The sequence below is a fragment of the Arvicanthis niloticus genome, chromosome 10, assembly GCF_011762505.2.
Source record: "Arvicanthis niloticus isolate mArvNil1 chromosome 10, mArvNil1.pat.X, whole genome shotgun sequence".
NCBI lineage: Eukaryota > Metazoa > Chordata > Mammalia > Rodentia > Muridae > Arvicanthis > Arvicanthis niloticus.
In genome coordinates this window covers 27,547,955-27,564,422 of record NC_047667.1, presented here as the reverse complement: position 1 = coordinate 27,564,422, position 16,468 = coordinate 27,547,955, and the positions used below count along the sequence as shown (strand labels likewise).

Below are 16,468 nucleotides of genomic sequence, written 5' to 3'. Positions count from 1 at the left end.
TTTGATATAATGAATGTGTGAATCTTATATTTTGATTATGTTATATATTTTAAAACAATATTTTATTTGAAATACTTTTATTATATGTTAAATTTATTTTGTACGTATGTGAGTGTTCTTGTCACAGTGCATTTGCAGAAGTCAGAGGGCAACCTGAGGATATCAGCTCTTTCTGTTCACCATATAAGTTCCTGGAATCAAACCCAGTTAGACTCTGTGGCAAGCATTTTTTATCTAAAGAGCGATCTCCCCAAGTCCAAAAATGGTGTTTAAAAACAGAAGAGTTGGGTTTTCAGAAAGAGCCGTGTACAGTTAGCTAATTATTCCCCGCCCCATTTTGAGAAAGAGTGGGTTAACATCATGGAATTCCATAGCAGGATTTTACAGTTTCCTTCAGTATAATAAATGAGATGCAATTAGCAAGACAAAGTGTAAAGGCTAGGAGTTAACTGTACTGCTCATACATCAAGAGAGACTCTTGGGTAAGCCCAGGACATGGCATTATCAGCCTTACCCAGAGTTCATTTCGCGAACTGAGAGTTCGAGTTGGATGTAATTTATTTATGAATGGGTGCCATCTTTGGATATATTAAGAGGTCTGTAATGTGCAGTTCATTAGAGGGTGACTAGGCAGGCCCACTGGAATGTTGTGTTTTCCAGACCTTAGCTCATAGTTAGCAAGTACTAAGGTATGAGACTAGTGGAAGTGTGTACTTACCGGTAATTTAGGAGTCTTATACCCCCCCCCATAGGAAACTCTCTCACTGCCCCCAAAGGGCATATGAGTAGTAAACAGACCATGTTATGTTATATATAGGTAGAGTTACTAACAGGAGGCTCATAGGGGTATTCTGTGACTACGGATAATAAGCTGGACAAATGACAACATCTGAAAGCAGTGGGTGTTCCACTAAGGCTAGTTTTATTGTAACTAATTGTCCAGGTGACTAACTGTGCCCACGAGTTAGTTGTATTAGTATCTATCACTGTAGAGTCCCAAATCAACAAAAGAGTGACAAGAATGGTTACATTTTGTAAGTGGTGTTTTTCTTGGGCCTCCCTTGTCACTGTGTATCTCCCTGGTACCATGGTTGCCTCTGTCACTGCAGTTTCGGCGAGCTGTGTGAGAGCAGAAAACAGTTCTGATTATTCTGCTTTGGGGCTGATTAGCAGTAGTAGAAAAAAAAGTTTAGAATGGAATTATTTTACCTCTAACCAAGAGGCTATTTGCAATTAATGGCTGCTAAGAGAAGGGCAATCTGTTTTCCTCAGTGGACTGAACCACATTCCAGGGCAGGCTCCGGAGTGGTTGGCCAACACAAAGCGGACTTCATGATGATTTTGTGTGTGCTGCTGTTGTTGTTATGGTTTGGTGGTCGTTTTGTCTTTGGGGATTTTGTTTTGTTTTCTTTTTGGTTGGTTTTATGAGAATGAGAAAGTAGGAGAACATCATGTTGGGTTAGTGAAGGGAGAATCTGAGGACCTGAAACAAGGGGAACAGTATGGCCGAAATACAGTGTATGAAAAAAATAACTTAAAAAGAATGTCCAATTAAAAAAGAATGAAATAATATCTTTCACAAAGATAATAAAATATAATAATATAATGGTAAACTTCTTGCCACAGGCAATATTTATTTATTAATTCATTTATTTATGAATTCAGCTAGTTCGTTCGTTTTCCAGAAGCTAAAATACTATCAGGAATTTAAAATTGTTGCATGTATTGGTGGACAGATTGGAATAGGTGATTATATGTGGCGGGGGGGGGGGGGCTGGGGAAACACTGTCCATTTCAACTCAAAGACTCTTTAAGAGGATAAGGACCAAAGATTGGTTGAGTCTGGCTTATAGTACGTGAACTAAAGTCAAGTTGCAGAAGACTCTTACCTAAGATTTCAAAATCCTTCTCCTCCTCTGTCATTTCTTTCCTTGATTTATTATGTTTTTTTTTCCCCAGCCTTCTCATTCTTCGGTTTGTTTTGTTTTTATTGGGACAGGGTTTCTCTGTGTACCCCTGGGTGTCCTGGAACTTACTCTGTAGACCAGGCTAACCTCAAACTCAGAGATCTGCCTGCCTCTGCCTTCTGAGTGCTGGGATTAAAGGTCTGTGACTTCAGGGCCTAACTAGCCTTCTCCTTCTTACATGCTATATATATATATTTCACTCTTAATTCCTGCCCTCCACAACCCCTATAGTGTAAGTTTCTCCCAGGACTGAAGTTGTATCTTCAATTGCCTTCTATATTCTCAAGGAACTCAAATACTGTTGGTGTCGGATGTTTGCACTTTACTGTAGGTAGTATATACCATGTATACCATATCTTCATCTACTTAAGTCATATGTTTTTGTGTATATTGTGTGATTGAAACTTTTTTGTATTATTTTTAATTGCAGAAGGCATTACGACCAGATATGGGCTATAATACTTTGGCCAACTTCCGAATAGAAAAGAAAATTGGTCGTGGACAATTTAGTGAAGTTTATAGAGCATCCTGTCTCCTGGATGGAGTTCCAGTAGCTTTAAAAAAAGTGCAGGTAAGATGGTTTCAACTGTATAAATTAATGAGAAATTATGGTGTCTAAAAATTAGATAGGAAAACAATTTTTGGAATGACTTGGGTCATAGAACTATGGTTTGGGGATCCTAAGAAAGAACATTGTATTTTAAAAGCTGATTTTGGAGGTAATGTGAGGTAGTAATTAAGTTTTTCACTTGCACAAGGCCCAGGCTAAATCTGGCTTGTTCTTATCGTATGTATGTGTCTCTAATGCACAGAAATTAATATGTAGTACAACCAGTTTATGCTTATCCCTGACTAACTTTCAAATAAATGAGACTCAGACTATAGTTATTTTATTTGGCTTTGACAATTACTGGGCGGTCACCCCTAATCCAATCTTCTAACTTCTGGCCTGCCTATCTCCCCAGGGTGTACCCCAGATACATGCTGTTTCCACTCCCCCTCATGGCGGCTTCCACCTCTCTCCTGTTCTCCTTCTCTCCTAGTCTCTTCTCCCCCAACCAGGTCACTCCTAACCTACCTACCTGTAATCTGTCCAGCAATTGGCTGCAGCCAATTTTATTTAACCAATAGTTTTAAATCAAGCAACACGGTGTGCACAACTAAAGCTTGTAAACACGAGAAGTCACTGGTAGGCCTAGACCTCTGGTTATAGAATTTAGCATTACTATACAGAGCAAAAGACAAAACCTCAAAATTAATGTTTGGTTTTAACACTACTCTCAGGCTTTAAAGTGTAGACAGCTATCCCCCCCAACCCCCATAACCAACAAGTACTGGGGTGGTGGCAGCTCTTTAGAGGGAGAGCCAAGTTGTCACTCACTAGACATTGAAGTAGAATGTCTCAACTGAAGCTCTGTGTCTATTTGGTATCAAAAAGAAGTAATTGGTTCATAAAACACATTGCCTGAAGTCAGTGAATGGCAGTTCAGTTACGTTCCCCATGGCAGGAAGGGAGAATGGTGGTGGATCTTGCTTCCTTGGGAGAAGTGATGGGGAGGAAATAAGAGGATTAGCCTGGGATTTTAAGTCCCTGTGCTGTGTTAGTGTCCCAGAATCAGTTTGCTGGGCCAGTTTTGTTCTTTTTAAACTTGTCAATCATCTTTTGGCTCCTCTTCTAAGCCTGGCCCTGACCCTGGTATTCTAGTTCCATTGAACACGGATAATTCCCAGGCACACCCGCTTCCCAGAGCCTTGCCAAGTTTCATTTGTCCTGATGGCTAGCCTCAGCCTGGAAAACACTTCTCCCTTCTGTGCAAGCCATAGGCTAGTCATAGCCATTATGGAAACAAAGTTTCCATTCATATTTCAAGAATGGAAATATTAGGGTTGGCCATAGATAGCTCAGAGGGGAGAGTGCTTGCCTAGAATGTGTGAGACAGTTTGTTTGATCCCTAGCGTTTAAAAAAAAAATTACATTTTAAATAAAAGAACGATGTGCCATATGTTTAGATGATACATATCTGTTTATAATGTCCTTATACCCAATACTCAGCTTATGAAATAAACATTAAAATATCTTTTACTTGTGCCTTTTACTTATTCTTCAAAGGTATCCGTACTATAAATTTAGTGGCTGTTGAGGTTGCTTACAGTTATTTGCTGGTCAAACGCTTGCACGATATTCTTTGTGTGTGTGTGTGTGTTTACTAGTATGCATATGCACGGAATTTTTTTTTTTTTCATTTGTGTGTAAAAATAGAAGAGGTGGTCCATAGAGCATGCTTGTGTACCACAAGTTAATTTTGGGTTGTTTTCCAAAGTTGGACTAGTTTATTTTTTCTTGGCAGCATAAGGTTGAAGCAAGAGGGTGGTGGTTGTGATCTAGAATAAAGATGTCAGTGTTTAGGAAATACACGACTTGGGGGAAAGACTTTACTTCGTATTAAAACTCTATTAGAGTTCCACTATATGTCTGACTACCAAGGCCAAAGAGTGCTTAAAAACAATTGCGTGTTAAACCCTGTGGCATGGACTCCTGTTAAATAAGACTTTGCAGAATAGAGATGTCAGTTTGAGCTGTTGGAGTTTAAGCCAGGCTGTAAATGGGAGACTGAAACCAGGAAGAGGAATTTGAGAAGCAGACAAATAAGGATTCTCTACAGATCCTTAGGTGGGGCCATCCTCCTGTTTTACAGTTCTCAAACTGTAGTTACAAATTCCTCCCTCAGTACCTCATGGAGAGAAGACCTTACCATCTGCTAAAGGTGGTGGAGGCCAAGGGATAAAATTTAGGGTATTTCTTGGCTTCCTTCTTGGTTTCCACTGACAGTAAGTATGGAAAAGGAAGCTAGCTCTCCCCTGTGGTTAGTTTTTAATTACAGAACCTTGTTATTAGAAGTAGGAAGAAAGAAGGGGGCGGGGCTACTGGGAAGAAGTAAAAGCTTTCCAGATTCTTACAGTAGATCTGAGCTCTGTGTCTGTGCCTGTGCTTTCCTCTTTGTAGTTAGGAAGGTGGAGGATGACTGAACATGCACAGTTGCGTTTCTGTCCAGCCTCCAATGTCTGAGTCTGGCTGCCCCCAATTTGCACTGTATGCCTCAGGTGCTGTGGGAGGCTATCTGTTTGCTTTTGTCTTTCCTCTTCTTTAATTGTTGGTTCTGTGTTGTCTCCCAGTTGAAACGTAACTTTGTATTGAAGAGGCAAATAATGCTATACACGCTGTGCCCAGCTTATCTGATTAGGGAACAAAGCTTCAAGGCTTTGTGAGGAGAAATGTATTTGCATCTCAGACATGTTATTGAGTTCTATGATGGGTTACTCTCACATTGAACAAGGAAAACCACTGCTCTTAATTTTTAAAAAGTAATCTGTTCTCCTTACAACAAAAGACCATTGTTATCCAAGTTGGGTTCTGTTGTGAAGACTTCCAAACAAATATTCAATAAATTTCTGAGGATCCTAATACTGGATTTTAAGGCTACATCACCAGTCTAAGAACTGTATTACTATTCTCAACTTCATGTAAATCATCCCGGAACCCTTTGGCTATGTGATGTGTAGATGTTCAAGTATTGCTTCTGTAATATCCTTGTTTGGAAATTATTTATAATTCCATCATCTGAACCCCAAGTAGCATTCAGGGTCCTTAAAAATTTTGTACCACATCATTTTGTTTACTTACTCTGGGCCTTAAGAACCAATGTGCTGAGTTCCAGCTCCTTCCCTGCCGCTTTGCCTGTATCTGCAAGTGGAAGGTGTGTCTAGACTGAGCTTTTTGCTTTTTCCAAATTATAAAGAAATCGAGCACCCTAAAGCACAGGAGAACAGAAAGCAGTCTTTTAGAAGCCTGTGTCCATTTCTATCTATCTATCTATCTATCTATCTATCTATCTATTATGTATGTGGTACTCTGCCTGTATGTATGCGTGCACACCAGAAGAGGGCACCAGATCTCATTATAGATGGATATGAGCCACCATGTGGTTGCTGGGAATTGAACTCAGGACCCTGAAAGAGCAGCCAGTGCTCCAACCCTCTGAGCCATGCCTCCAGCCCCATTTTAAAATGGGTACTGTTACAGTTCCTCTTTGTCTTTCTAATCTGCAGTTCCCATTTGTCTGCAGTCTTCAGAACTTTGTTTGCCTTCAGTCATTTTTCCAGTTTCTCAACATAGAGGGCTCAGGTTACTTCTTGGGAATCTGTAACTTTTCTTTGGAAGTATATTCCTTACATTTCTAATGGATATATTCTAACCACAGTCTTAGAAGCTCCTCACATCGATGGGTGTATGGTTGGTTATGTTCCCTATGTAGTCACAGTCCTTATGCACTTATGGTAAGCAGCACATCTCCACTCTCCAGCATGTTTTATAACTGTCTGACCTTCCGGTTTGCTTTCTTACTGGTATCTTCAGAGAAACTGTTACTCTGGTTCCAGAAGCTTCTTAAAACTCTGCTGGTCCTCACAGTTAAAATTTTAGGCTTTTGTGTTTCTTCTGTACGCAGTCTCACAGCTTCCTGGGCACCTCTACACAGCCGCACACCTCTACATACCTGCACATCTGTGTACACCTGTACACAGCTGCACATCTGTACACAGCTGCACACCTCTACACAGCTGCACACCTGTACACAGCTGCACACCTGTACACAGCTGCACACCTGTACACAGCTGCACACCTGTACACAGCTGCACATCTGTACACATCTGTACACAGCTGCACACCTGTACACAGCTGCACACCTGTACACAGCTGCACACCTGTACACAGCTGCACACCTGTACACAGCTGCACACCTCTACACAGCTGCACACCTGTACACAGCTGCACACCTGTACACAGCTGCACACCTGTACACAGCTGCACACCTGTACACAGCTGCACACCTGTACACAGCTGCACACCTGTACACAGCTGCACACCTGTACACAGCTGCACACCTCTACACAGCTGCACACCTGTACACAGCTGCACACCTGTACACACCTGCACACCTCTACACAGCTGCACACCTCTACACAGCTGCACATATGTACACAGCTGCACACCTCTACACAGCTGCACATATGTACACAGCTGCACACCTCTACACAGCTGCGCACCTGTACACAGCTGCACACCTCTACACAGCTGCACACCTGTACACAGCTGCACACCTGTACACAGCTGCACACCTGTACACAGCTGCACACCTGTACATAGCTGCACATATGTACACAGCTGCACACCTGTACACAGCTGCACACCTCTACACAGCTGCGCACCTCTACACAGCTGCACACCTGTACACAGCTGCACACCTCTACATACCTGCACATCTGTGTACACCTGTACACAGCTGCACACCTGTACACAGCTGCACACCTGTACACAGCTGCACACCTGCACACCTCTACACAGCTGCACACCTGTACACAGCTGCACATATGTACACAGCTGCACACCTCTACACAGCTGCGCACCTGTACACAGCTGCACACCTCTACACAGCTGCACACCTGTACACAGCTGCACACCTGTACACAGCTGCACACCTGTACACAGCTGCACACCTGTACATAGCTGCACATCTGTACACAGCTGCACACCTCTACACAGCTGCACACCTCTACACAGCTGCGCACCTCTACACAGCTGCACACCTGTACACAGCTGCACACCTCTACACACCTGCCCACCTCTACACAGCCGCATGCTTCTACACAGCTGCACACCTGTACACAGCTGCATATCTGTACACATCTGTACACAGCTGCACACCTGTACACAGCTGCACACTCCTGCACAGCTGCACACCTGTACACAGCTGCACATCTGTACACACCTGCGCACCTCTACACAGCTGCACATATGTACACAGCTGCACACCTCTACACAGCTGCACACCTGTACACAGCTGCACACCTCTACACAGCTGCGCACCTGTACACAGCTGCACACCTCTACACAGCTGCACATATGTACACAGCTGCACACCTGTACACAGCTGCGCACCTCTACACAGCTGCACATCTCCAGAGTTATGTACCTCCATAAGGCTGCATCCTAAAGGGTAACCCTAAATAAAGTTTGCTGTGTTTGTAGTTTCATGCAGTATTTTCTCCAGTTTTACAATTTGAAAGAAACCCTAGCCAGACAGTAGTTGTACACACCTTTAGTCCCAGCACTCAGGAGGCAGCTGCAGAGGCAGGTAGAGATTTGAGTTCAAGGCCAGCCTGGTCTACAGCATGAGTTCAGGATAACCAGGACTATACAGAGAAAACAACAGCAGCAACAACAAAACAGACAAACAAAACAACAACAACAACAAACCCAAAAGGAACCCTGATCTACTGAAAGTCAGACTAGCCTGTCTGAGAAGCCTGTTAAGTTACAGGACACCTCCTGGAGACAGTTCTCAGTACTTATGGAATAGCTGTAGACACAACCAGGTATCTAGGCACACTCTTATCATGTGGCAGATTCTTATGGAATCCATGAGCAGGAAATGGAACCCTGCCTCTTAACATCTGGTCTGGGCATGTTGGTAAACATGCTGAGAGAAGAAGGCCAATGAGCTAGGGTGGGCAGTGGGTATCAGAGAGGTTTCCAGTACTGGGGAGAGCTTGTCCCAGACTCACCGTGCTCAGTGCCTCCCACACCACAGAGTTCTCTGTAGAAAGTTTTTGTGGAGAACGTGAAATAAGGTTATCCTTCCCCAGCCCCCTACCCACTAAAGGTTGAGGGTTCTGGATGGCCTTTGAGTAGCTTGAATAAAGGGGTGGAAGCCTTCTGACATTAGAGTTAATTGGGGGCAAAACATGGAGAGCAGTTGAGGCGTAGTTAAGCGTGAGGGCTGAAGGAAGAGTGAGGATTTGTCACATGGAAAACAAGGCTACTCAGTTCAGGGAAAAGCTACTTCATTTTTTCACGTCCTTCACATTAGGAGGGGCAAGGAGATGATTTGTATGTGGGAGACTTAAAGTAAGGTGTATGTGTGTACATGTGTATATATTAGCTCAATATATATATATATTATATATTATATATATAGTGTATACATATGTACACATCTATGTGTGTGAGTGTATATGTATCTTTACTATATTTTATGTATGATTTCATAATAGTTTAATACATGCTTTTTTAGAGATATTTCTATTAAATTACACGAATGATTATTTTTTTGAAGATAAACTGATACTATCTTTTGATGAGTAATTTGGGTAAAATTTGAAGATGACAGATAAATTCTTTTAAAAAAAACAATGCAGAGAATACCAAGAATCTTTCACCTATTACTCACTTGACCACAACTAATAACTTCAGCTTTAACCAAGAATAAAATACGTTTTGAAGCCCAAAGAAACTTAGGATTGAAAATTAATAAATGCCTCCTGTCCATGTGTGTTATGTAAAATGTCTTTTTCTTTTTACAGAACCCCATATCTTTTTCTATGTTCTGTCTTTCCTTGCTCATTAAATCACTAGGCAGCTTTGAATCTGTGCTGGGAATGACTTATTCCAAAGAATTCAGCCTTTACTTACGTTTGACATGTTGACTAAAGAAAGATAAGACACAAATTTCCAGTTAAATCTATTTGTAAATATATTTGGTTCAGAAAGCATTGTCACATTAAATTCGCCAGGAATGAGTATTTTTCCCCAGGGCTTAAAGAACAATTTTTTGATATTGTTGAAGAGTCAGTTAAAAATAAAACAACTCAGAATTCTAAATTGGCTGAAACATAATTTGAGCTAAATATTTATTATTTCCATATAGCCTGCATACAGGTATATGCATATGATTTTCAAAGGTTCTTGTGCTTCTCACTCTCAGACATTTATTATTAAAATATTCTTCCATCTAAGAGGCATTGGTTATTCAGATTATTTCTGTGTCTCTGTGTTTGTGAGTTTTCCTTTTTTTCACCATCGAGGCCACTACTCTCTTGGGCAGTTTCCTCACAGGGATTTCATGATTACCTAACATACTGACTCTTCTAAGAAGGTTCAGTTATCTCAAGTCCTGTGACCAGCAGTTCTAAGAACAGTATCAGCCTTCATCATTAGACAAGAATTAGTCATTTCTCTTGGTGCTCATCTGGAGATATGTAAATATGACAGGGTCTAATGTATCCTAGATTGGCTTAAAACTATAGTTGATGATTACCTTGAACTTAACAGTGTATAAGGTTCCACTTTCTTCAGTAAGGGGACACTGGATACTGGGTTTTAATCACGGCTGTTTTCTTTTCATCCCTGACTCTGGTGCTCATTTATAGCCAGTCTGTTCCTTCTCCACTTAAGCTCTATAGAGAGTGACTTAACAACGGGTAAAACCTTCCACCAGCCGCTCGCCTCCTCTCCCCTCTGCCTTCTGCTCTTCCAGCCTCCATGTTTACTGTAAAAACCATATGAGTCACTACACTAGACGGAACAGGCTGTGCTTCAATTATTTAGTCTAGTAGGTTTATGGATGGTATGGTTGTCTAAATTTTTAATTAACATCCTCAATTTGATTTTTACTATGTTTTTAATTGGGACATAATTATAAATCTTTATAGCTTATATTGATTATTTACTACATGTGTGTATGGTTATCACACCAGCATAATTACTATCATGGGGGGGGGGGATTGGGAAGCTACAAGCACCTCTTTTTTAGTTCCTCCTTAAAATAAGATGTATAATCAATTATTATGGTATGGTTTTTGTCTTACAGGGTGTGCTCTAAAACATTCAGAGCCTACACCTTTTATGTAACTGTTCCTTGTTACCTATTATCCAGCCTCAAACCGTTCTTAACCTCTAGTGACTGCTGTTCTAATACATATGGGAGGTGTCGGCATTCTTTCCCTAATTACAAAGATTTGGATTCCCTCACTACTTCAACCTGCACATCTACCTGACTGAAGTAGTAGGACTAAATTCAAGTTGTTGACTAAAAAACATCATTCATTGAAATAGTGTTGTGTGAGTAAAGTTTACTCAGCTTGCAGGATAAGAACTAAGATTTGGGGAAAAAATGGTTTTTTACATACTTAGAACCTTGAACTTTCTTATTTTCAAAGATATAAGAACATCCTTTTGGGTGTGTGTGTGTGTGTGTGTGTGTGTGTGTGTGTGTGTGTGTTTTCTGTCTTCCTTTTCTGCATTATAGCATCTCAGGGAAGCAAGCTCTTTTCTTGAAAATTTAATACCAAAAACATAGTGTGTCTGACTGTTTATCTGTGTGTACCTGGACTTAGTATTTAACATAATAAAAAATTCTACTGTGTCTTCAAAGTCATTGTCTTTTTGGTTTACAACCCCCCCCCCCCCCCCCCCGCATCCCCCTGGCAAGAGTACAAGTCAGACCCATTGGAATCGTCTGTATAAGCAGAGTAGAGGTTTGGAGCTGCTTGTGAAATAGTTAACAGCAAATGCTGCTTGCCCTGCCGATGAGCTGCGTGACCCTTTGTCAGTCTCTTAAGTTTTGCAAGCATCCTTTTCTTCCTCTACAGCATAGGAATAGTCTTATCCTTGTAAGGCTTAGATGGGAATTAGATGGTTCTTGAAATATACTCAGTATATGTTAACTGTTCAATGTACATTGATTATTATTGCAATATCCTATTGATCATCACCTTCATCCTGGTTATTCGAGCAATAAATGTGAGGGCCAGTACCCACCCAGCTGCTGGCCTTTGGAGGAAAAGCATCTAAGGTTTTAGTTGTTTTGTGTTCACATAAGATAAAGCTCCTTTGGACCTTCACAGTAAATACATGCAAATAAAATTTTCTTCTGTGTGAGTGTGTAGATAGACATATAGATGTATATATGTTTGCGTGTGTGTGTGTGTGTGTGTGTGTGTGTAGAGGAAAGGGAGAAGAGAGTATTATAAAGAATTTACATGTTAGCCTAAAAAATGTAGATCACTATTTTACTAAATAATTCTGAACTTCATTTTTAGATATTTGATTTAATGGATGCCAAAGCACGTGCTGATTGTATCAAAGAAATAGATCTCCTTAAGGTAAATAATGTTCTATGGGCTATTTTTAAATGTTTCTGAAGAGGTTGATAAAAATGATTTATCAAAATGTTATATTTCCAAGTAAAACAATTTTTAAGGCATGCTTGGTGACATACTGGTTCTAAGAAACACTGCATAAGTTAGAGTATGTGTGTTTTCAAGACCATGATTTTGGTTTATGATAAGAGAATTGAATCAGAATATGACGCAGAGTCAACTTTTTCAAGACAGAAGATGCATGGGCCTAAAACACCGAAGAAGTTTGTGGCAGAGCATTCTACCCAAAGCTTTTCTACTGCTCAAGTACTATCAGTGCATATTGCTGTCATGTCAGTATGTGTCGTACTGAGAACCTGGACTAACCCAGGTGCTTCATGTTCATAAACAGTTTCTAAATCATTCTTAAGATTTACACAAAGTGAATCGAGAGCCCATGTCAGGAATTAACATTTTAGTTCCTTGTCCACCTGTAAGTGTGATGAGGTTCCAGTCATCTGGATAGTGGTTTGTTGTTGGTGATGTTCTTTTACAGATTGGCATATGCTATATTTTTCATTTGTTTTCTCTCAAGTAAGATGGCCCATACTTGTGATCCCAGTACCTGGGAGGCTAAGGCAGGCAGAACCCAGGTTTCAGGGCAGCCTGAGCTACAAAGCAAAAGCTTCTCTTTAAAGAAAAGGGAAACCTTGCTGTTTTGTGCATCTGTGTATATTCTTAAAATGTATCAGTTTTAACCAAAGTATTTCAAGACTATATTTTTCCACTCTTTGCATTTGAAATAACTGTTTTAAATACACAGGCAAACACACTTACATACACGCACTCGCACATGTGCTCACACACTTGTACACACTCACAGATTGTATACAAACTCACATGTGTGCGCATAAGCGCCCGCTCACACAATACAAACACATACATTTATACAACTTTTAAAAATAGAAATAGCATTATTAGGGGCAGCATGGAAGAAAAACTTCCAAATACAAAGAAAACTACCTAGAATTAATGAGAATTTCTTTTTGAGAAGTTATAACGCCGTGTGTTAACTTGTTCAAAGTTTGAACATAAAATTTGTAAGTGTGTATGGCCCGCTACATATTTTTCTTCAAGGTGAGATTTTTTTTCCTCTTAGGGATGATCTTAGTCAACTCACATAGATTGTTCCATGTAGTTATGTTCATATTTCTTGATGTAAAAACTATATTTTAACACTGTATAGTAAATGTTAATTGTGCTTTTAAGCAGTCTAGCTGTAAAGGAATGACTCTTGTGTAAAAGTAGAAGTATAAAGAGATACTTTTATAGTTTAATGTTTTTGTTTAACAGCCTCATTTTGAGCAATGAATAATTCAGTTCATTTTACATAGGCCTTTATATGCCTACTAGTCACAGCAGTACTTAAAAAAATCTAATAAAAATATTAAAGTTTATTCATATCTAGTTTTACTTTGAATAATTATGTGTTTCAAAATTGACTATAAAAATAGGCTGTCAAGATATGTTTCAAAATTGACTATAAAAATAGGCTGTCAAGATATTTGTAATTTAAGAATGAGTTGCCATTGCTAAATTAAAATTATTGATTTCAACTTTTTTCCCTTAGCAACTCAACCACCCAAATGTAATTAAATATTATGCATCATTCATTGAAGATAACGAGCTGAACATAGTTTTGGAGTTAGCAGATGCTGGTGACCTCTCCAGAATGATAAAGGTAAGTTTGTTCATTCATTTGTTTTTCTGACAGAGTTGCCTATGAAATATATAGCCGTGGTAGCTACTTTAAAGGTGATCAGTATACTAATGGTTAATGAAGTTGCCTTACGTAGCAGAGTTAACCCTAGTTAGCTTATATTTCTAAATGCACCCAAATTACTTTGGAAGTGGGCTTGTTTTCTGAAGTTAGAAGTTTTTAGCTTGTCACTCTAAGCATAGTATTCTTGGTCCTTTGTCTTTGGACCTCAGGGGAAGAAGGGAGGAAAGAAATACAAGGCTGGAGACATGGCACAGGTGTTGAAAGTTCTTGCCACACAGGCATGAGGAGCTGAGATCAGGTCCCCCAAACCCATGTAAAAAGTTGGATACAGTTGGGGATGGAGACAAAGTGAGTCCTGGAACTCACTGACTAGCCAGAGAGCTGAATAGGTGAACTCTAGGTTTGGTGAGAGAGCCTGTCTCAAAAAATAAGGAAGAGAATGATTGAGGAAGGCATTATTATTATTATTATTATTATTATTATTATTATTATTATTATTATTTGGCTTCTATACATACATGCACACCACACCCATGTATCTGCACAAACATACATTCCATGTGCATGTGCACACACATGCACATACCCATTGGTACATACAGAAAGGAAAGAAACCCAAGAGCAGCCTGAGCTTCTTCTGCAGGGACTCATCAGAGAAGAATTTGGATCTCTGACTGAAAAGGTATTTAGCGTTCTTTCTTAGACGTGCATTAGTTGGCCTTATGTTCATTTGCAGTAATAGAAACCACTGAATGAGAATAAGTTAAAGCCTGCGTATCCTTGCACATATTACTTCTCTGTATCACTTTCTTCAAACTATAATTCACAATGATAGTGTATTACAACTTTATACCCAACTTTTAGAATCATGTTTCACATTCAGTCCCAGTCCCTTGACTAGGATGTGGTCGCATGGACATATCTACAAGACAGGCTCCAATATATATAGTCTATATTCCACTGGCTGTGCCCAGCAAAGCTCTGCTACTCTGGAAGACAAACTGGCCAGTATGGACCCAAACCAAACCAACCAAAGGAGAAAAACAAAGGTAGTTAGCGCCTTCTGTAGCCAAGGAATTGCTCATTGTCACCTCTGTTTTGTCAGAGACTTGATTAAGGCTTGAAGAGGAGTAATGGCATCCTTGAGGGATAGAGGTTAGGAGTTAGGGATTTGGGGTACCCTGGCTGGAGGCTTCTAGCATAGCAAGGATATAAATGGACTTGAGGTTGTGGTTTCCTGGCAGGCTATGTTTCGCCTTCTTCTTTTTTTTTTTTTTTTTTTTTGAGTGGTCTGGGTATTCTCAGCTTGTACATTGAATCACTCTTTGAGCAGATAGATTCTGGTACATCACTAATAATCCGTTGCTAGTTGTTGGAAGGAGAGTTCCAAACATGTTCCTTCAATCCTCAGAAGGATCTTGGGAAGTAAACTTTAGGAGCAAAATACCATTGCTGGTAAAGAGCAGAGCTGGTATTTTTTCCGTCATCCATGTGATTCTCTTTAATGGCACTCTAAGATTCTTTGAACTTCAGCTGCAAGTACTTGACCGTCTTCTCAACCAAAGGGCTTCACAGCTCTCATTCCACCACTGTTGTTTCTGACCAAGGTGCTCCGAAGTTAAGAACTGAGCTCCTGAGAGGGGCTTCAGTATCAGCCCCTGTAACTTGTGTCGCTCCAGAACCTTACAGTTCCCTTCCCTGTGAGATGAGTGCAGTTGGCTAGAGTTTTCTAGTTATAAAATGAAGTAAAATTCAATTCCCAGCACAGGAAAATAAAAGTTAAGGTAATGTCATTATGTTACGGGGGCTGGCCCAGCACTAAGTTGACGTGAATCACTTCCAACCCGTTATCTGATTTTCTGTTTCAGGGACTTTTCACCAAGCACTTACGCTGCCAATTGCCAAAGGATTTCTTTGCAAGTTAAAGAGCAATAAAACTTTATAGTCGTAGCTTTAAGGAGAAATCAATGTCTACTTCTATGTCTACTTCTTGTGGACCACCTAGACTTCTACAAAGGAAAGCTGTCTTTATGAGGACTGCAACTTATATAAAACTATTTGAACTTTTTAGGTGTCAGGGTTTGTTGTTGTTGTTTTAGTTGCTTACCTGGAAGTGTGATGGGAAAGAGGTTAAATCTCTGTCTCTAGGTAGGTCCAGAACAACAAGATTCTGTGTGGAATGGCTAGCACTTCTGTAGACGGATGGGTGTAGCCTTGCAGTGTTCTCTTGAGGCTTCTGACTAAAGTTTACAGATGTGTATGATGTAATGAACTGTTTAGAGGCGATCAATCAGTTCCTCGTAACTTGATGTACTTCAGTAAAACCTTAGAGTTTCCGTCCCTCCTCTGCGTGTGTTAGAGCATAGGCTTTGGATGGTGCTTGCTTTCTTGTAGGTTCTGGCAGTGTTTATCCAGTCTAGGTACAAGGTCTTCTGGGTGAAGGTTCCGAGGCCCTTTTAGATCTCTGGATCTGAAACATGAAAGGCATATTGTCAGATATCGTTGGCATAAGAGCTGTAGCAAATTTTGAATAATTAACTTCATTTCCTAGTGGGTCATTTTGGATTCTGGGTGTGTGTGTGTGTGTGTGTGTGTGTGTGAAAGAGAGAGAGAGAGAGAGAGAGAGAGAGAGAGAGAGAGAGAGAGAGAGGAGTTCACTATCATAACAACATTATGAGACAGGTATTATAAAACAATTTACAGACATGGCAGCTTTGGCTCAATTGCTGAAGACTAAGCAAGT

The 16,468-nt window shown here is 40.3% G+C and overlaps 1 protein-coding gene across 1 annotated transcript in view; it reads left to right on the top strand.

Moving 5' to 3' along the window:
- The window catches only part of Nek7 (NIMA related kinase 7), a 123,534-nt gene that overhangs the window by 63,865 nt on the left and 43,201 nt on the right, over positions 1 to 16,468 (top strand). The window contains exons 3-5 of the mRNA XM_034513221.2: positions 2,398 to 2,538; positions 11,904 to 11,966; positions 13,573 to 13,683. Of these exons, the coding sequence (XP_034369112.1) occupies positions 2,398 to 2,538; positions 11,904 to 11,966; positions 13,573 to 13,683 (315 nt within the window). The remainder of the gene's footprint in view (positions 1 to 2,397; positions 2,539 to 11,903; positions 11,967 to 13,572; positions 13,684 to 16,468) is intronic.